Raw genomic sequence first — 22,891 nt, forward strand, 5'->3', positions numbered from 1 at the left:
CGCAGGTGTATGAGGGAATGAAAAAACCATATAGTGCAATATCGTTTTTGAATTTTTAATGTCACCCCAAAAAACAGATATACACTAGTCCCCTCATAAAAACATGCGTACCAGAAAATAGATTAAGTCAGGCACATAAATATATGTGGATGTTTCATTTGCATTTCTCACTGTTTAGTGTAGGACCCCTGAAGACCGCTCTGGAGACCTTCCTGTAGCTGTCACTTCCTAGTTCCTTACTCAGTGGAACGCATACGTCACTTCCGGTCGGATGCTGGATAGCAGCGCTCTGACGTTTCGTCCGTTCGGACTTTTTCCAAGAGCGTGCTATTCCTCTGCACCCGCCGGAGTTATATTGTGTAGTGCTACACGCCCACCTGTGACGATGCTATAGATGGGGATGACCCTCCATCTATGCATCATTCGATCCTCACTCCGAGCGCCGCGCTCGACCACGCCCCCCGGAGAGGAGGAGATAGCTGGGTCTTTTTTGTACTCCGCTCCCTGACACTCACTGTTGCCACCATAGAACTGTCAGATGAGTGTATGTTAGTGCGCGGCCATACATGCACTATTTAATTCATATTTGGGCTCTGTACTTGTGAAGGATGTAATTTATGTATATAGCTGAATGATCTGAAGTCTGCAGTGCTACTGTATGCACTAGTGTATGTTATTCCAAACATATTATAGCCTATGTACTGTGCTTTACTGGGATCATTATATCCTTTATGCAAAGACCCGATGTGCTTCAGTTTTAAACCATCACATTATAATGGGACTGTACATGAGTGGCTGACTGACACATTCATAGATATTGGTTCTTACATGGTCAGCAGAACCAGTATCAATTTAAGAAAAAACAAAAGATATATAAAATGGGTGTAGAACCTCAATAAATCTAGGACACTGTTAGTCTATATACATATACACCACATGTGTCAAAACACCTAAAATACACACACATATATATATATATAGCAGTGAACCATAAAATTACATTCATATTAAAATTAGAATATCAGTAAAAATATAAAAATATTATTAAAAATATTAAAATATATAAGAACTAAGAAATGTAGAAAAATAGAGATATAAATATATAAATATATAAATATATAATCCTATATGATCATAGAGACATGGGTGGATAATTATATGTAATGTAAAAAGACATTTGTGTGGGGATAAGACATATTATGTAAATATCCAAGTCTATCTCCCAACCTTGACCACATGTGTTAATGGGGAAAGAGACCAGTTTTTCAATGTATTTGGGATCACCCCAACCATGAAATATCTCACATATTAGTGTGATGAGTTTGGTTTTCTCTATCCCCAAGGACCTTTTCAAATTAATGATAGAAAGCCAGCCCTTGTACATTGGTGGTCAATTTTTGTTATTTGTTAGATGGGTGTGGATGATATTTACACAAATCTTTTTTTTATTTTTAAATAACACTGTATCACATAACTCCTTTGTTGATGTTGATCATATTCCTTGAGATGGCTTTCAGGCCCTAGTTATAATAATCATTATTAAGTATCGCTAATGAAACAGTTGATATCGAGTTCCACATTGAGTCCTTTTGGCACTAAGACGTCAGTAAGAAAGATCCAATGAGTTTCTCTTTTGGATAACTCGCGTACTCTATGGGAACCCCTCCAATGTGTTTCAACCTGTTCAATGCCCCAGAATTCCAAGCCCGATGGGTCTTGATTGTGTTTAATTTTAAAATGGAGGGATACATTATGATCAGTAAATCCCAAATAGATGTTCTTTATGTGCTCCCCTATTCGAATTTTTAGTTTCCTTTTTGTGCGGCCAATATAGAGTAAACCGCATGGGCACCTTAATGCATATACAACGTGAGTGCTGTTGCAGGTGATAAATTGTTTTATTTCAAAATCTTGCTCGTTTGACGGTGATGTGAAGTGATCCAGATTTCTCTGTAGTTTTCTCACCTCTTTGCAAGGCTTGCATTTTCTGCACGAGAAAAACCCATTCTTATTCCAAAAACTCTGAGGTTTTTCTGGGAGATCCAAGATTTTCTTCACTATAGTGTCACCATGTGTGGATGCCTTTCTATAGATAAATTGGGGTTTCTGTGGTATTACGGGTCCTATTTTTTTATCTAGCGACAGGATGTGCCAATGCTTAATAAAAATGGATTCCACCTCCTTATATTGGCTATGGAATTGGGAAATAAATCCCCATTCATTAGGATTTGGTTCTTGAACTTCCTGTGTATTTCCAACATTTTTTTCTTCTAGACATTTATTTCTAGGTATCTTTCCCACTTCTTCCACAATTGTGTCTAAAAACTGTGGGTCATATCCTTTTGCTATAAATCTTTCTGTAAGGATTTTCGATTGGTTGAGAAAGTTGTTGGTTTCTGAGCAGTTACGTCTGACCCGCATTATCTGCCCCTTTGGAATGTTTTTTAACCATCTTGGGTGGTGCCCACTGGTTGTTGGCAGATAGCTGTTTCTGTCTGTTTGTTTAAAATAGACCTTGGTTTCCAATTTGTTATTTTTCCGATAAATGGTTACGTCTAAAAAGTTGATTGTGTCCTGATGCCATTCTGATGTAAGCCTGATGTTGTTGTTATTATTATTTAAAATATTTAAAAACATGTTTAAAGACTCTTCTGTTCCTGCCCAAATAAAAAACAGATCGTCGATAAAACGTTTATAAAAAATTAATTCGGCTTTTCTTTCTTTAAAAATAGATTTATCTTCCCACTCGGCCATGAACAAATTTGCGATGCTTGGGGCAAACTTGGCTCCCATTGCAACACCGCGTTTTTGAGTATAAAATTTGTTCCCAAACCAAAAATAATTGTGTGATAAACAAAAATTTAATGCGTGGCCGATAAAAACTTTTTGATTGTGGGGGAGATCATCCCTTTGACTTAGAGCCCAATTGAGGGCTAAAGTGGCATCATCATGTTGAATTATGGAATATAGTGAGGACACATCTGCTGTGACTAGTAGTACTTGCTGATTTTCAATTAAAGTGACGTTGTGCAAACAATTTAAAAAATCTTTTGTGTCTTTCAAGTAAGATCTTGTCGTCTTCACACTCTTCTGCAAAAATTTATCAAGATACTGGCCCATTCTGGAAGATATAGAGTCTATGCTGTTCACAATTGGGCGTGCTGGTGGATTGACCGGGTCCTTATGAATCTTTGGCAGGGTGTATATCGTCGGTATTTTACTGCTCGCTGGTAATAAATACATTTTCTCTTTCGTCGACAATACTCCTGAAGATGAGCCGATTTGTATTAATATTTCCAATTGGTCTCTATACGATTGTGTTGGATCATGTTCCAACAAACCATATGTGTTTTGGTCAGATAACATGTCCTCAATCTGAGTTTGATAATACTCTTTGGATAATATCACGACTCCTCCTCCCTTGTCCGCGGATCTTACTACTATATCTTTCCTTTTCTCTAACAGTTTAATACCATCATTTATGTGTTGGGCACTCACATTCTTTTTGGGCTTCAATTGATTCAAATCTCGCAGAACCAATCCTTTGAATACCTCAATTTGGTGATTGGGGTTATTCGGTGGATTGAACAAAGACTTATTTTTGAGGCCACTATTAATCACTCCTTGATGGTTATTAATGGGTGCTGTCTGTGTATTTAGGCCCACAAAATATTTTTTTATGTTTAGTTTCCTGATGTATTTATGTACATCTATATACACGTCAAACTTATTTATCGTTTTTTTCTTACCACATTTGAGCCCCATATTCAAGATATTTAGCTCTTTATGTGTCAATTCTACTTTGCTCAGATTGAAAATCCCATCTGTTACTGGTGTCGACTTCTTTTCCTGGACCCTCCTTCCTGCCCTGCATCCTCTTGTGCTAGATTTCTTGGTTGAGGGTGCTGGGTTTGTTCTCTGGTCCAATAGGTCTGTGGTTGTTGTGGTCTCCACTCTTGTTCTCTGTATTGTTGTGGTGGGTGCTGTTGAGGCCTCCCCCTGGGATATGGGTAACCTCTCCCTCTTCTCTGCGACCCTCCTCCCCTCCCTAAAAAAGGACGTGGTGGGGGCGCATCATTATTTTGTTGCGTATTAAGCGGTTGGTAATAATTATAAATAGGGGTTGGATAAGGTATTGGTTGTTGGTTGTGGTTTGATCCTCTACCTCTTGATCCTCTGGGTTTTCCCTTGCCCCTTCTTATAGGTGTGGAGAATTGTGCTGGGGAATCGATCACTATCTCTTCTTCACTTATGTTCTCTTGTCTTCTTTCCGGATGTGACTGTGTGGTGTCACCCACATTGATTACTGTTTCATCCTCCCCTAGTTTGATGATTAAATTCAATTTGTCCGGTAAAGTTGATTGCCATGCATATAAATTATTGGTGGTATAGTCGTTCATGTCTCTATGATATTTCTTAATTTTCTTTTTTTGTGTTTCCTTGTCTACCTTTTCTAATCTTTTGTTGGTTCTCGTATTAAAATCAATGATGGGTTGAGTATCCTTAATTGGATCTAGTTGTGCCTGTAATTCATTAATTTTACTCTCTAAAATCTTCATTTTACGTTTTTTCCTTAATAGTATTAGATCCTGAAGTTTAGCGGATACCCCATGAAACAGCTATCTGCCAACAACCAGTGGGCACCACCCAAGATGGTTAAAAAACATTCCAAAGGGGCAGATAATGCGGGTCAGACGTAACTGCTCAGAAACCAACAACTTTCTCAACCAATCGAAAATCCTTACAGAAAGATTTATAGCAAAAGGATATGACCCACAGTTTTTAGACACAATTGTGGAAGAAGTGGGAAAGATACCTAGAAATAAATGTCTAGAAGAAAAAAATGTTGGAAATACACAGGAAGTTCAAGAACCAAATCCTAATGAATGGGGATTTATTTCCCAATTCCATAGCCAATATAAGGAGGTGGAATCCATTTTTATTAAGCATTGGCACATCCTGTCGCTAGATAAAAAAATAGGACCCGTAATACCACAGAAACCCCAATTTATCTATAGAAAGGCATCCACACATGGTGACACTATAGTGAAGAAAATCTTGGATCTCCCAGAAAAACCTCAGAGTTTTTGGAATAAGAATGGGTTTTTCTCGTGCAGAAAATGCAAGCCTTGCAAAGAGGTGAGAAAACTACAGAGAAATCTGGATCACTTCACATCACCGTCAAACGAGCAAGATTTTGAAATAAAACAATTTATCACCTGCAACAGCACTCACATTGTATATGCATTAAGGTGCCCATGCGGTTTACTCTATATTGGCCGCACAAAAAGGAAACTAAAAATTCGAATAGGGGAGCACATAAAGAACATCTATTTGGGATTTACTGATCATAATGTATCCCTCCATTTTAAAATTAAACACAATCAAGACCCATCGGGCTTGGAATTCTGGGGCATTGAACAGGTTGAAACACATTGGAGGGGTTCCCATAGAGTACGCGAGTTATCCAAAAGAGAAACTCATTGGATCTTTCTTACTGACGTCTTAGTGCCAAAAGGACTCAATGTGGAACTCGATATCAACTGTTTCATTAGCGATACTTAATAATGATTATTATAACTAGGGCCTGAAAGCCATCTCAAGGAATATGATCAACATCAACAAAGGAGTTATGTGATGCAGTGTTATTTAAAAATAAAAAAAGATTTGTGTAAATATCATCCACACCCATCTAACAAATAACAAAAATTGACCACCAATGTACAAGGGCTGGCTTTCTATCATTAATTTGAAAAGGTCCTTGGGGATAGAGAAAACCAAACTCATCACACTAATATGTGAGATATTTCATGGTTGGGGTGATCCCAAATACATTGAAAAACTGGTCTCTTTCCCCATTAACACATGTGGTCAAGGTTGGGAGATAGACTTGGATATTTACATAATATGTCTTATCCCCACACAAATGTCTTTTTACATTACATATAATTATCCACCCATGTCTCTATGATCATATAGGATTATATATTTATATATTTATATCTCTATTTTTCTACATTTCTTAGTTCTTATATATTTTAATATTTTTAATAATATTTTTATATTTTTACTGATATTCTAATTTTAATATGAATGTAATTTTATGGTTCACTGCTATATATATATATATGTGTGTGTATTTTAGGTGTTTTGACACATGTGGTGTATATGTATATAGACTAACAGTGTCCTAGATTTATTGAGGTTCTACACCCATTTTATATATCTTTTGTTTTTTCTTAAATTGATACTGGTTCTGCTGACCATGTAAGAACCAATATCTATGAATGTGTCAGTCAGCCACTCATGTACAGTCCCATTATAATGTGATGGTTTAAAACTGAAGCACATCGGGTCTTTGCATAAAGGATATAATGATCCCAGTAAAGCACAGTACATAGGCTATAATATGTTTGGAATAACATACACTAGTGCATACAGTAGCACTGCAGACTTCAGATCATTCAGCTATATACATAAATTACATCCTTCACAAGTACAGAGCCCAAATATGAATTAAATAGTGCATGTATGGCCGCGCACTAACATACACTCATCTGACAGTTCTATGGTGGCAACAGTGAGTGTCAGGGAGCGGAGTACAAAAAAGACCCAGCTATCTCCTCCTCTCCGGGGGGCGTGGTCGAGCGCGGCGCTCGGAGTGAGGATCGAATGATGCATAGATGGAGGGTCATCCCCATCTATAGCATCGTCACAGGTGGGCGTGTAGCACTACACAATATAACTCCGGCGGGTGCAGAGGAATAGCACGCTCTTGGAAAAAGTCCGAACGGACGAAACGTCAGAGCGCTGCTATCCAGCATCCGACCGGAAGTGACGTATGCGTTCCACTGAGTGAGGAACTAGGAAGTGACAGCTACAGGAAGGTCTCCAGAGCGGTCTTCAGGGGTCCACACTAAACAGTGAGAAATGCAAATGAAACATCCACATATATTTATGTGCCTGACTTAATCTATTTTCTGGTACGCATGTTTTTATGAGGGGACTAGTGTATATCTGTTTTTTGGGGTGACATTAAAAATTCAAAAACGATATTGCACTATATGGTTTTTTCATTCCCTCATACACCTGCGGACACTACACCCGGGAAGTGAATACAGTAACGGTGATCAAGATAGGAGAGGGGTATGCAGTTTCCAAGCATCTGAGGTGACACGTGAGGCGATATATATGGAAATGCGAGTGTAAAGAAACCATCTGGTGAGTGTTTCCCCCGAAGGGGACCCTATATCCCCCCACGTGGTGAATGCCTTTCTGGTGATTGGAGCACATACTTAAGCTACATCTGATCGGGTCATCCTACACAGCTTTTATCTTTTTTCAAACTAGAGGTTTGCAGCGCTGCTGCAGGACTATTTACATGCTCTGTGCGGGCTGTTTTTATTTTTCTGCTTTTATCAGGTATTAAATTACTGCTGGGATTAAAAAAAAAAGAATGAAAATTTAGGGGAAAAAAATAGTTTTTCTTAGTTTTTGTCAGTAAATTTTATACATTTTCTCCTTCACTGATGTGCGATGGTGGGCACTAATAGGCAGCACTGGTGGGCACCGATAGGCAGCACTGGAGGGCACTGATAGGCAGCACGGCTAGGCGGCAATGATGGGCACGGAAAACCAGCGCTGACTCATCACTAACGGGCACCAATTGCTGGCACTGGTGGCGCCATTGATGACCAGTGCCCTGATTACCTGTCTTGCTGCTCCCTGCGAGGAGATGCTGCTGATCCGTCTCTCCTCTCCACACACTGTCAGTGCGAGGCGATGAGAGACGATTACTGGCACTTCCTTGTTTACATGTGACCAGCTGTGTCCGCCATAATGTCGCAGTACCGGAAAAAAAAACGCTGATCGCCACCATTACTAGTAAAAAAAAAATATATTAATAAAAATGCCATACAAATACCCCCTATTTTGTAAACGCTATAACTTTTGCGCAGACCAATTAATAAACGCTTATTGCGATTTTTTTATGAAAAATATGTAGAAGAATACGTATCGGCCTAAACTGAGGAAAAACAAAATTTTTTGATATATTTTTGGGGGATAATTATTACAGCAAAAAGTAAAAAATATTCATTTTTTTCAAAATTGTCGCTCTATTTTTGTTTATAGCGCAAAAAATAAAAACCGCAGAGGCGATCAAATACCACCAAAAGAAAGCTCTATTTATGGGAAAAAAGGACGCCAATTGTGTTTGGGAGCCACGTCGCACGATCGCACAATTGTCAGTTAAAGCGACGCAGTCCCGAATCGCAAAAAGTGCTCTGGTCTTTGGGCAGCAATATGGTCCGGGGGTTAAGTGGTTAATATGAGTGCTTGACCTCGGAGATCATCAAGAGCGCCAACTATTCCCTCCCTTTCCACCTACCTCCTCCTTTCATAGCTTTGGGTTGCAATCGGTCTTATGCTGTCCTCACACACAATAAATGGCTACTGGCCCTGAAATGTACTTGATGTCAATGTGCAACCACCAGCTGGAGGACCTTAGAGAAGAGCCTTCTGGGGACCAGTCTCATAAGGAGAACGCAATAATACACTTTAATTGTCTACCCCTAAATTAATGTGTGGGATCCTCACTGCAAGCATCATTTTGGGCTTCATCTAAAACAAAAGCTAAAGCTTTATATTAATAATATGCACATAATGAAGTAGATCTGGCATTAATGCATGGTTTTGAACAGCCCTTTAAACTGACACCACAAACAATAGGAAAGCGAATACGTAGCATGGGACTGACAAACTAGTAAAATTAGAACCCCAGAGAAACGTCTGTTATGCCATTAAGGAAACCTGAGCCTTTTATAAAAACGCCGACCTCAAAAAAACCTCAGCAAGCACTGGAACAATAACACAATATATTACTGAGTCCTCATCATCTGTCATATCTGCCATAGGACAGGAAATGGTATTACATCACAAAGCTTAATGTGTCCTTCAACATTCTGGTTCAAAATATACCAGGAATTACAAGTGGAAAATTCGCAAATAAACAAATGTGAACCTATTCTGGAGTGTTTTGTCCTGCCAAAAATAATCCAAATAAGTGTATATTGTTTGGGCTTTGGGAACGTTTTAGTCTACAAGCTATGGTGCCATTGCCAAGCTCTGAAAATTGATTACACCTGATGTACTGACAGCCCATCTGATTTCTTGAGACCCTTAGGGCCCTTTCACACGGGGCGGATCAGTAATGATCTGCCTCCGTGTGTCCGTAAAGCTCAGCGGGTATCCTCCGTAAAATCCCCGCTGAGCCGTTGGCTGACAGGGCGGTCCCCGCACACTGTGCAGGGACTGCCCTGTCTTTCCTCCACTCTCCCCTATGGGGGGGGATCGGATAAACACGGACCATATGTCCGCGTTCACCCGATCCGATAGACGGAAGAAAAATAAGATTTTCTTCCGTCCGAAAAATCGGAGCTTTGCGGAGGCGGGTGATTACAGGTGTCAGCGGATGGTCATCCGCTGACACCCGTAATCACATAGGGACCAATGTATGTCCCGTTTTCATCCGCAACGGATGGATAAAAATGCGGACATATGGTCCACACATGTGAAAGGGGTCTTATGCCTGGTACAAACGATGAGATTAATGGACAAATGATCGTCCGTTTTTGTTTGCATGCCAACCTCAGGTCAGATCTGAAGAGTTTACTAAAGTCACAAAAATTCTCGTACGATAAAAATAAAAATTCGGAAGTGAGGTCATGTGTTGTAATGTATTTGTATTGCATTTTTGAACGACAGCTGTACTGATTAAAACGAAAATCGTACGATCTGGCATTGTACGAAAAAATTGGACGGACTGATCACATGGTAAAGGGCCACTGTCATTGGCCCTTAACCCTGATCGGTGACCGGACGGTCACGGACATTCCCGTGAGTGGGCCATTATGGGAGGATGTTATAGTACGCCCTCACAGAATTATCCGACCGCGCTGTAGCGATCTTTCGGCTATGGTCCGGTCAGCAAGCAGTTAAAGCGGGGGTCCCGCGAAAAAAAAAAAATTAAAAGCCAGCAGCAACAAATACTGCAGCTGCTGACTTTTAATAAATGGACACTTACCTGTCCAGCGCGCCTGCGATGTCGGCAGAAGACAGGATATTTTGTGTTGAACCAAAGTGACGTTAACCACAGGAGATTCCCATGCTCACGCCATGGTAATTTTAGCTGCTAAAAATATAAAGATGATGAGGCGTCGGAGGTGTCTGGGGATCTCATCCAACAGGTCCACAAACAGCGCCGTTTTAGGATTTTTGAGTATGTTTTGTCCCGTCACCAAGTAAACAAGGTTAAATATTCTGATCCAGAAGCACTAGACCTTCAGACAGGACCACCAGACATGAAACCTATTGCCCTCTCGCCCACATCCTCGGAAACAGAGTGGTGAGGTACCAGGGTAGAGTTTTGTCAGCCTCACCGTGACAAGGTGCCATCTGGACAGCACCATAGGCATGCGCATGTGCCCAGGCACAACCTAATCACTCCCTGCAGTTCAGATTCCCCCTGCTGCCTGGTGTCCCCTCCTACAGCATGGCTGGCTTCCTCTCCCATTAGCTACAGCAGTGGGCACACATAGATGATATTTTAGGATGAGTGGGGGAAGGGGTAATGTCATTTACCGGCCCCTACCCTTTTCTGAATGAACACAGTAAGAGATCGATACCGTGTTTTTGTGCTTTCAGGTGCACACCCTAATGCAACAGGCTGCACACACACCTATGGACAGCACCTTGTAGTTTGCTTCTACTAGGAAGGTATTAGTATTCCTTTGTGCACCATGGTTGACCATTGCACCCATTGGCCCATAGCTTTCTATACTGCTGCATATAAAAATCCAAAACATGAACACATCTGTATGCAGCCTTTTTGACACTTGTGTAAATGAGCCCTTAAAGACATGCTGATGACCCATCTTCCAGAAGTGTATGCTAAAGTGTAGTTCTCAAATCTTTGCAACAGACAAAATCGCCATAAAGGGGCCAAAATAAAACTAGAGTTTCATATTATGGAGAAAAAAAAACTGGTTAGAATCAAGAAAACTAAGCAACAAGAAAAAAGTTCTCTGAATCTATTGTTCTCTCTCTCTCTCCCCAAAGTTCATATACATTACAAACTAGTTTTACAATGCCCTAAATGTAAAGATGTTGCACAATAAGATTGTGCTGTTTATGGCAATTTCAACAAAGCCATACATCATACAATTTTCTTTCCGTCAACCACAGGTTGACAGAAAGAAAATTGTTCGATTGCCTCAACAGGAAAACCCAACAGGCTGATTGCACTGAAGTTGATCCATTGATTAACTTTAGTACAACCAGCCTGCCCACAGGTGGATTGAAATTCATCCGGTTCCTGCCGGACTAAGGCCAACAGTAAACTGAAATCACAAATTCATAAAGAATCAACATTCTAACCTAAAAGTACAATTTCTAAGAAATTATCCCAATTAAATCCAAATATTGCATCCTAATTAAACAACATTGTGAAATGAATCTGAGTTTTACCTGGGGATTTCTTGGGTGCCCGCTGTGGTACAGCATATGTCTGGCGCGGCAGTAATGGTGATGATGGCAAGGAAACTGAAACCCCCTTGGTGAATCCCATTTTATACAGATCCTCCTGGATGCAGGGATTTGGATAATCTCCATTGTGATTTGGGTAGAAAACATTTTGTGTGTTTTCTTCAGCTAGAAAAAAAAAAGAGGAAATCATAAAATCAAACAAGAGATATGCCAAACATTGCTATAGATAGGCGACATGTAATATGTTTACATCAGATTATTAAAGTGGAGGTTCACCCGAAAAGTTAATTTTTAACATTAGATTGAGGCTCATTTTGTGAAGGGGAATCGGGTGTTTTTTTAAAATCTAAGCAGTACTTACCGTTTTAGAGAGCGATGTTCTCCGCCGCTTCCGGGTATGGTCTTCGGGACTGGGCGTCCCTATTTGATTGACAGTCTTCAGACAGGCTTCCGACGGTCGCATACATCGCGTCACGATTTTTCCGAAAGTAGCCGAACGTCTGTGCGCAGGCGCCGTATAGAGCCGCACCGACGTTCGGCTTCTTTCGGCTACTCGTGACGCGATGTATGCGACTGTCGGAAGACTCAATCAAATAGGAACGCCCAGTCCCGCAGCCCATACCTGGAAGCGGCGGAGAAGATCGCTCTCTAAAACAGTAAGTACTGCTTCTATTTAAAAAAAACTACCCGATTCCCCTTGACAAAATGAGTATTAATGTAAGGTTAAAAAAAAAATTTCGGGTGAACTGCCGCTTTAAAAAACATGTTAAACAAACAATAAAAGGTATATAAACCATATTTGATCTCATTTCACATATAAATCAGACATCAACTTTTCTCTTGCCAAATTTAGTCGTTTTGTGACCAGAAGTAAAAAAAAAAAAAAAAAAAAAAAAAGAAAGAAAGAAAATTGTTGATTGGTTGACAAACTTACCCACCTGTATAGAAAATCAGTCATTATTTGCACCATTTCCTAGTACTGCCAAAGGAGCACCAATGCATTCCTGGGCCTGACACCATGTAAACAGTGTCTGTGCTGCCCCATCTCCTACATTCTGCTGGTTGGTACAGAATATGGATATCTTCTATCGCATTATAGGAGGTCAAGGCTTTTCATTTTAATTTTCTGGTTAAAATCTGCTCAAATACAAGGCCTTATCCACATTGGCGTATCAATGCATACCCCCGTGCAAGGGCTGCATTTACCTGCATAGGAATGCACAGGTGTTCCATTCATCCCAATGAAGGCAGTGCCATTTATGTCAATCGGAATGCTGCGACTGCAGGGACACAGCTGCTTCCCCCAATTTGACATTCATCCACACTGTCTGCATTCGGGACTGCAGACAGTGTGCACTGCTTTTACACAGAGTGCAAGGATTATTCTTTGAAGCATGCTGGCAGAAGCAAGGCCTTTTCTGCTGAAGCTGTGGCTGCTTTATAAAGAAAGCAAACTAAGAATCTGCACACCTTTTGTTTTAAAAAACGTGGAATGTATATAGTCGATTTAAAATAAAGGTTCAATTGGGCTTTAAAAGGAGAAGTCCAGCCTGAGCCAGGGCTGGACTGGGACAAAGATTTGGCCCTGGACTTCATCCAGACTGGCCCACTTTGACAGGTCTCTCCCATGGCGGCCAGAAAACTCCCACACCCCCCCCCCCCGGCCACCCAAGCCCCCTCTCCCCCTTAACTAGCCGTTCTACTTTATTACAGTAGAACGGCTGGAACTGGTACTCTTATAGGCAGTACCAGTGGGGAAGCTAGACATTATTTCACCCGGGGCAAGGAATCAGTTCGGTGCCCCCCCTTATGGGACAAAATTAGGCAGAAGTGAGAAACTCCCAGGCCATAGCTGTTGAGTCAGCCGTCTGTCCCCTCCCCCATGCTCCTCCGTCGTCCCCCCTGCTCCTCTGGTCCTCCCCCTGCTTCTCTGTTCCCCCCAGGTGAGCGCTGCGGGAAGGGAGAGACAGAGGAGCGGAGGGGGGCAGCGGTCCGCTGTCACTGAAGCCGGCCCACTGAGCCATCGGCCCACCGGGAAACTCCCTGTAGTCCCAATGGCCAGTCCATCCCTGGCCTGAGCTCTTTTTGCTGGGCTTCTCCTAGGAATCACAGGAGTGAAATTAGTTTTGAACTCCTATGACCCGTTTTCAGCAGAGAGCGGTCTGAAGTCCACTCTCTGCTAATTTCACGGATATCAGTCCAGACACAGCGTCATCACAACAATAAAAGTCTGGATCCACCAGGGGCCTGGACCGACACCCGTCAGGCTCTCTGCGAACAGCTGAGACGGCTTCTCTGCCCCTCCACAGCTCAGCGCAGAAGAAGATTAGCAGAGAGCCGACACTGATGGTCCACGGCTCTCTCCTAACGGAGCTCTGAAAACTGAGCGATCAATGATGTTCGATCGCTCAGCTCTCAGTGCAGAGGCGCTGGGTGACAGATGTAGCATTGCACCGATGCTGCATCCACCTAGGGAAGTATAAATCTAACAAAAAATAAAATAAACCCTTACTTCTCTTTTTTTTTTTTTTTTAAGTGTATTTTGTGCGTGGAACCGAGAGAGGAGCCGGACTGCAGGAGTTGGGAGTAGGCAGGCCTCCCCCAGGGGCAATCTGCCACCTTTCTCCATGCCCCGGGTGGCAATGGCGGGTGTGTGAGGGGGTCCTCCCACACAGCCCGCCCTACCTGCTCCGATTTGAAGCCCAACGGGAGTGAGAGGATCTAGCCCGCTCAACCAGCCCCGTTAGTCCTTCGCCTCTCTTTTTAGAGACCGCGTGGTCAAAGTGCGTGCATGTTAACCCAATTTCGAGTGCTGGTGGTTTTTGCGGGAGGGGGATGGGCGTACTAAGCGCAAGCTTACCTCGCATAGCACACCCACCAGGAGCCGGGCTGAGACCACCAAACTCAATTCACATGTAGCTGAGACCGGGATCCGAACCCCTAGCTGCAGAGGTGAATGGCTTGTCAGCGCAGTGCCAATCGCGTTGAGCCACCGCAGCTCCCCCTTACTTCTCTTTTAAGGCTAAACGCCAGACACATTGGGGTTGATTTACTAAAACTAGAGAGTGAAAATCTGGTGCAGCTCTATATGGTAGCCAATCAGCTTCTAACTTAAAGCGGTGGTTCACCCTCCTTAACATGATTATAGCATTACATTCGGCATCGTAGCGCGAGCTACAGTATGCCGGTCTTAAATTTTTAATCCCCGTACTCACTGTGCTATGGATCATTGAAGATTCCGACTCCCGCGGGGAATGGGCGTGCCTATGGAGAGGGAGGATGATTGACGGCCGGCTCTGGCACGTCACGCTCCCCGAAGACAGCCGGAGTAGGTCTCGGCTCTTCACGGCGCCTGCGCACAGGCTATGCGCAGGCGCCGTGAAGAACCAAGCCTATTTCGGCTATTTCCGGAGAAGCGTGACGTGCCAGGGCCGGCCGTCAATCACCTTCTCTCACCATAGGAACGCCCATTCCCCGGAATCTTCAATGATCCATAGCACAGTGAGTACGGGGATTAAAAATTTAAGACCGGCATACTGTAGCTCGCGCTACGATGCCGAATGTAATGGTAGTAAAAAAAAAAAAAAAAATTTTTTTTTTTAATAGGGTGAACCTTGGCTTTAAGCTTGTTCAATTAAGCTTTGACAATAAAACCTGGAAGCCGATTGGTTTCTCTGCAGAGCTGCACTCTCATGTTTTACTAAATATTCCCCATTTTGTCCAGGAGTACAAGAATAAGGAAAAATACTTGCTGTATTCTTCACTCCAGCAGGGATCCTCGAAGCCTCCTCTCTAAGTCACCCAAAGCCATAGTCGCCCACTCAACCTCACCATGTGAGGACACCAAGGGACCACCCATAGACTGCAGTATAAGTTCAGCTCAGGAGCATGCTGGAGCGGAGGGAAAGGGTATAAGCAATACAGGCCTGTTCCTGAATCCCCAAGATTATGGGGGCTCAACCTGTGGTCCTCCAGCTGCTGCAAAACTACAAGTCCCATCATGTCTCTGCCCTGCAGAAACATGCCTGTAATTGTCAGTGGCTTGCAATGCCTAATGGGACTTTTAGTTCAGAAACTGCTGGAGGGCCAATGGTTAAGCACCCATGTCCTAGATCAGGGATTTCCAATTTCCTCCAGTTGTTGCAGAACTACATGTCCCATGAGGCATTGTAAAACGTTGTCATTTACAGACAGGACTTGGCATGATGGGAATTGTAGTTAAGCCTAGAAAAACTGGAGGGCCATAGTTTGGAGACCCCTGCCCTAGATCATGGGTGCTCAATCTGTGCCTCTTTAGCTGTTGTGGAACTACAAGTCCCATGAGGCATTGCAAGCCACTGACACTTACAAGCATCACTCTCCATAACAGAGGCATGATGGGACTTGTAGTTTCGCAACAGCTGGAGGGCCACAGGTTGAGCACCCATGCTCTAGAACAGGGGTGGCAAACGCAAGGCCCGCGGGCCGAATCCGGCCCATCAGGCATTACCATGTGGCCCGCCTAGCGGCCCCCATCAGCAGGGGGATCGCTCTCATGGACGTGATTAGTGGTGCAAAGGATTGTCACCGATCCGAACAGGTCACCCGTTCGGTTCGGCACACAACGCGATCCGCAGAGTGCTCCGCAGCCTCGGTCATAGGAAAGTCCCCGGCTTCGGCCTAGCTCCGGAGTGGCGGCCATCTTGGTACACCCCAGTAGAGACAGTCGGCTTGCCTAGTAACCAGTGCACAGCGTGACACTCTGAACCGCGTCAGCTCGCTGATTACAGACCCGGGACCACAACCGCAGACATGAGGAGATCTGACATCTGCACCTGCGGGTAGAAGAGACACCATCACCCAGGGAGCATGGCTGTCTGTACTGGGTGGAGGAGGGGGACCAGTGCCACTGGGGTCCCCCTCCTCTCCTCCCTGGTGTCACTGGGGTCCCTCTCCTCCCTGGGGTCACTGGGGAGAGGAGGGGGACCTCAGTGACACCAGAGGGTGACACCGGAGAGGAGGGGGGGGGACACCAGTGACACCAGAGAGGACGCAGCGCACTCCTGAACCCTGCGCGCCCTACGCAGCGCACGAAAACTGGAGTGCAGATACAAACGGCCCTTTGAGGTCAACCAAACTGCTGATGCGGCCCCCGATGAATTTGAGTTCGACACCCATGCTCTAGATATAATGACCATTTAACCTTTGCAATGCAGGGGCAATTATTATTTTTTTCGCTACATCCTGGAGTTGAGCTTTAACATGGAAAAACACCCCAAAACCCTACACTGGAGTGGTGATGTGAACGATCGCTTTCCCTGAATCGTGATGTGAACGATCGCTTTCCCTCTCACTTACAGTTTGCAGTCAGTGGAGAAAGATGTTCCACCTCAGGAAACCACACAAGTACAAACTGAGCCTTTGTCTGTGAAGAAAAGCACTTAAAACTGCACTGGAGTTACGTTAGCAAAGTTCTTGGGGAGGCAAAAAAAAAAAACATAAATTCATAAAAATCGCATTTTCAATCTCTTTGCAAACATTTGCCTCCTGACTCCACAAAATCCCGTCTCACTTTACTTCTCTAAAAGTAGGCCCATAAAATCATGGTTACCGTCCCTGAAGGACAATAAAACTCGCAGACAGAAGAGGGATAAGATTTTCGGTTCTTTCAGAGCCAGAAAGAAGGAAGTGAGCGCACGATCGGAAATCCATTTGTGTAAAAGCGACTCAATCGAAGCAGAATTCATGGGAACGCTTTGAAAGGAAAGCTTTTCCTCTGAACAGGGAAGAAGCAGTGAAAGATTTACAGGGCGCAGATGGAAAACATAGAAATAAATAGCACTTAATTGTAAAGATCCCTTTCTGCTTTCTACTTGTGTTTTATTTGGCTTCACAATGGCATTCCCACAACAATCCCCCCCGCCTGTCCTCACTAGTGTAATATATAGTAACTCCCTCTAGAAGGGTTTATAAAGTGGATACTCGTAAATGGCTTTTCCAGGCAAGAGGGGGGAGGGGGGGTTTATTAAACTGAAGTGGGGTGCGCATGAGCTTATAAGATATTTATTTTTGTCCTGTTACAGAACATTCAAGAAATTCTTTTCATTGATTTACTTGGTAACTTGCAAAAGTATGGGCTGAATAATACAATATATGATATTAAATCAAGGCTCAATCCTTGGTTTATTTATCTTTATACGGCACTGCGTTACTTTGACAACTGCGTAGTCGTGCGACACTGTACCAAAAAAAAAACATGCGCTTTTTCCCCACAAATGGAGATTTATTTTGGTGCTATATATTTGATCACCCCTGCGGGTTTCTTTTTGTAGCGTTGTAAACAAAAAAAAAGACCGACAATTTTGAAGAAAAAAAAAACTATATTTTTTACTTTCTGCTATAAAACATATCCAATGAAAAAAATTGTGTAGCGCCCCCTTTACTTTCAGTAAGGGCACTACGCTAAAGTTCGTGGGAGAAAGAGAGGTAAGTTGCTCTCATTCTTAATTGTGTTAAATTTGGCTGTCGCCAAATCTGGATTGTTCTGTGGGTCAGACTGCGTTCTAGGGATGCGGTACCATCCCTGGGTGGCAGGTGGCACCAGAGAGGTCCAGGCGGAGCCGCTTCTTCCTAGCAGCCAATTAGAGGTGTTTTCCCTCGCGGGGCATGCTGGGGGGGGGGGGGGAGTATTTCTGTGGCGTAGGCCATTGTTCGGGTTCTTCGCGGGTTCCTGGTTCCGGCACCCACCTTTGGGGTGTGGGCACATCGCGGGCCCCACCACTATGGCCCACCTGGCCTGGGGTCGCGCACCACGCGGAGTTCCAGACTCTGGGCCCTCCTGGCCTGGAGCAACTGATGCTACCAAGGGGCCCCAGTGACTGACTGGGTCTCCCTTCTACTGAGGAGATCCCAGGCTGTATGCACGGTGGGGGATCGGCTTGAGGAGAACCCGGAGGCAGGTTATCCAAAAGGGCTTGAGCGAACCATCGGGGATCTGGTGACCGGAAAATTGACAGGTACACTTCCACTGTCAACCGGTGACCCTAACGTGATTTACTGGGAGGATTTGCTCAACTATTTAGCTCATTCAAGTTCTAGGCCTGTGGCAGAGGCCCCACTAGAGCCAGGTCTGTGGCAGAGACCCGTTTCTCCCAGCAACCTTAAAGTGGCACTCCGGTCTGTGGCAGGGGTCTGTCCGGGGGCACTTCACCCACTCTGGCTAGAGTGGCGACGAACTGTACTATTGCTGAAAGCAGGATTGCTTTCCTTCTATCCAAGCCTGATACCGCGAAGTTCCTTTACTATATCAACCTTTTCTGTCTACCTCACGTTGATGTTGGTCGTGTTGGGCAAAGAAAAGCATTCAAAAAACCTTATCTACGAATTTCACATTCGCTTATTGCTCTACTCACTACTTGCACCCCTAGACAACACATAGAGGGAACTTAATACGCCGATCCCAAAACAATCAGCGGCTCCTGAGGGGGTAGCGCTACAATTGAATTTATTCAGGCCAATATATACTCTACTATATTTTTTTTTACTAGTAATGGCAGCAATTAGGGACTTATAGCAGGACAGTCGGGACACCAACTGCAATTGCAGCAAGTCTGTATTGCACGACTTGCAATGTATGGGTAGAAATTTGGCCGGTTTAACAGAGACCAGACGAAATTTTGATCCATGTGTGGTCGTCTCCATTCAACAGGAGTCGTTCAATGGATTGACTTTTGTTGAAAAGGGGTGTTGGAGAACTTAGCAGCTGCTAATCAGTGTATTCTAACGGCAGAGCAGTGCCACTGTCAGGCCGCGTACACATGTCCGAGAAACTCGACAGGCGAAACACATAGTTTTCCCCGTCGAGTTCCTTGTTCGGCTGTCAAAAAACTCCTCGAGCCAAATTTTGCCATTGCCCGTCGAGGAAATAGAGAACATGCTCTCTTTTTGGCTCGACGAGTTTCCCCGACGGGTTTCTCGGCGAAAAGTGTACACGACCGGTTTTCTCGGCAGAATAAGTCTCCCATCGAGTTTCTTGCTGGATTCTGCCGAGAAAACCGGTCGTGTGTACAGAATACATAAGGGTTGATTTACTAAAGGCAACCTTGCAAGTATAATTGATCCAGAGCTAAGTAAATGAGGTAAAGCTTCGCTTTCCAAAAAGAGTACCCAATCAAAAGGAAAAAATAAACATTTTTGCTTGCACATGATTGGATGATGGAAGTCAGCAGAGCTTCTGCTCATTTACCAAGCCCTGGAGCAACTGCACTTTGCAAAGTTCACAGCCTATTTGCCTTTAGTAAATCAACCCCATATCTCGGTGGGGAGAATTCCTCTAACCATCTCGCTTGTTTAGATGGCGAAATCTGGTTTGGTTCTTTTTTTGGGGGATCAGACAGTATCCTAGGACTACAGAACACTCCCCTCCATAATATGGTGTTCGGCAATTCACAAACATCTCAACCTGCAAAAATTCATTTCAGGGAGGTGGCAAATCCTGCCGAACTCACGGGTGTCCGTGAGCATGCCGACAAATGCGGGAGACTCCCGCGAGTTGCAGGAGACTTGAGATGTCTGAGTTCACATAGAGAACTGGGAACAATGCTTACTGATAACCGTAGTAGAGGCAGAGCATTCGGGAACTTATCAGCTCAGCTCATTTCATTTCTGAAAGGACCAACAGGTATGAGTCTCACTTTTTATACAGATATAACCAATCACTTTTAATTGAATATTTTACAGACCAGAAGGGAGCAAATAAGAGAAGTTCATTGTTGGGGTTTACAATATCAGGCTCATTTGCTCTGTAAGTCAGACAGGACATATATAACATCTAAGCCTTTACAGATGAGCCTGTGAAACAGCAGGAGGAAAACCTCAATGACACTTGAGAAAATTCCTCAAACATGGTCTATTTTTCTTTCTAATAAAAATCTTACACTCCCTGGCCAACATATACGTGGAAATTAAGTGGATAATCCCAGGACTTCCAATATAAGAGGATGCTGGTAAGAGATGTTGTGGTTGAATAATGAGGCCCATCAGACAGCATGGGGGAAACCAGAGAACTTGGAGGACTCCTATGAAAATATCGAATATAAAAATACACACTAAGGCTGGAATTAAACCTCATTCATAAGCCGAAGTGATGACGTCTGCACCCTACACATGCCCCCCCCTGTCTTCTTTAGCTCTTTTAGCAGGGGGGGGCTTCTTCTTCACTGCCGTCTGGTAGTCTTCTCCGCTCTCCGGGGGTCTTCTATCTTCTCCGCTCTCGACTCGGCACTCCCCGGTTCTTCTCCCGCTCGCTATGGATTTCAGAGGGTCCCTGAGCTCTGTACAAAGGAAGGATGCTTCAGATCTGTAAAGGGGTTCCAAACTGACTCCTGTTTTCTATTGAAATTAAAGTGACCCTACTAGATATACTTCCCCTACAGTTACTGGTTTATAGTAAGGAAGGGAGGCTGTCTATTTCACTGGCCACCTACTTGAGGAATCCAGTTTTGCAATGTTAGAACGTTATTCCTTGCAAACTTTTCAGAAATGTTTAAATCAGTTCTAAAGTCTTAAGGTTTTTTTTAAACGTAGGGCTAGGCTTACATTTGCTTGAGGCTTCAGTGGAGCATCGATGAGCTTGTGGAGGGGCTTGGATTAGCCTTCAGTGGGGCTTCAAACGAGCATTGCCATAGACTTCTATGGAGGCTTCTATAGAGGCTTTGAAGACGCTTGGAAGCACAACTAAAGCAACATATTTCTGAAGCAAAGCAAATGCAAGGTGTAAACATTACTGTAAGCTAACCATTTTATTTAGTGGCAGGAGTTTTGACAAGCATTCAGAGAGCTTTAACTAAGCCTATACAAAGCCTTGTTTTGAAACAAGTGTAAACTAGCCGTTAAAGCAGAGTTTCAGCCTTTTTTTTATGTTTATTAAAAGTCAGCAGCTACAGAAAGCATAGCTGCTGGCTTTTAATAAACATACACTTACCTGCTCCACTGTCCAGCGACACGACGCCCGGGCCCCCCAACCCCCCCTCTCCGCCGGCGCCTCCATCCTAACTGTGGGCAACCGGCCGTGACAGCTTTCGGCTTCACGGCCGGGCACTCACTGCGCATGCGCGAGCGGCTCTGCACTACCTGACTGGACAGGTGATCGCCTGGGACCTGTCACGTGTCCCAGGCGAATGCCTACAGGGAGGAGACGCCGTAGGCGATATGACGTATCGCCTAGGTGATCCCTGGGTGGAAGGAGGAAGTGGGACAGGATGTCCCACTCCTCCTGAAGCGCCCCCCCTCTCCCAAAAAAAATTACATGCCAAATGTGGCATGTAAGGGGGCGAGGTGTGGTTTAACCACTTAACCCCCGGACCATATTGCTGGTCAAAGACCAGGGTACTTTTTGCGATTCGGCACTGCGTCGCTTTAACTGACAGTTGCGCGGTCGTGCGACGTGGTTCCTAAACAAAATTGGCGTCCTTTTTTTCCCACAAATAGAGCTTTCTTTTGGTGGTATTTGATCACCTCTGCGGTTTTTCGTTTTTGCGCTATAAACAAAAATAGAGCGACAATTTTGAAAACGATTTTTTAGGCCGATACGTATTCTTCTACATATTTTTCGTAAAAAAAAAACGCAATAAGCGTTTATTGATTGGTTTGCGCAAAAGTTATAGCGTTTACAAAATAGGAGGTATTTTTATGGCATTTTTATTAATATTTTTACTAGTAATGGCGGCGATCAGTGATTTTTTTCGGTACTGCAACATTATGGCGAACACTTCGGAGGCGAGCGGGGGGGTGCGCACGCGCCCTTAGTTGCCTGCGAGAGAGTCGACGTAGAGCTACGAGCTCTCGCGCAGAAGAGCCAACCTGCCGCCGTAGAGTGACGGCGGCAGGTCAGCAAGTAGTTAAGTGGAAGTTCCACTTTTGGGTGGAACTCCACTTTAATGTGTGTTGAAGCCGAAGCAAGGGTAAATGAGCCCTTAAAGCGAAGGTCCACACAAAAATGGAACCTTTGCTGTCCGGATTCCTCCCCCCCTCCGGTGTCACATTTGGCACCTTTCAGGGGGGAGGGGGGGGGGAGAAGATACATGTCTAAGACAGGTATTTGCACTCATTTCCGGGCATAGATCCCTGCATTATCTGCGGGAGTCTACACCACATCCGGTGCCCCCCTGTCTTCTGGGAGACACACGGGGGGTTACAAAAGACAGCACGGACTAGTGCCATTGCGCAGCGCGAGTCGCGCATGCGCAGTAGCAAGGCTTCACTTCCTGATTCCCTTACCGAAGAGATCTATAGGTAAGCTTAACTATAGGCTTCATATGAAAATGAGGGACACCTACTAACAAACGTATGCAGGCATATATGACACGCC

The 22,891-nt window shown here is 44.1% G+C and overlaps 1 protein-coding gene across 1 annotated transcript in view; it reads right to left on the reverse strand.

Annotated features, from left to right (window-relative positions):
• Positions 1–22,891, reverse strand: part of TANC1 (tetratricopeptide repeat, ankyrin repeat and coiled-coil containing 1) — a 330,651-nt gene that overhangs the window by 183,229 nt on the left and 124,531 nt on the right. The window contains exon 3 of the mRNA XM_040357904.1: positions 11,527–11,709. Within this exon, the coding sequence (XP_040213838.1) occupies positions 11,527–11,709 (183 nt within the window). The remainder of the gene's footprint in view (positions 1–11,526; positions 11,710–22,891) is intronic.

The sequence above is a fragment of the Rana temporaria genome, chromosome 6 (assembly GCF_905171775.1).
Source record: "Rana temporaria chromosome 6, aRanTem1.1, whole genome shotgun sequence".
In the NCBI taxonomy this organism is placed as follows: domain Eukaryota; kingdom Metazoa; phylum Chordata; class Amphibia; order Anura; family Ranidae; genus Rana; species Rana temporaria.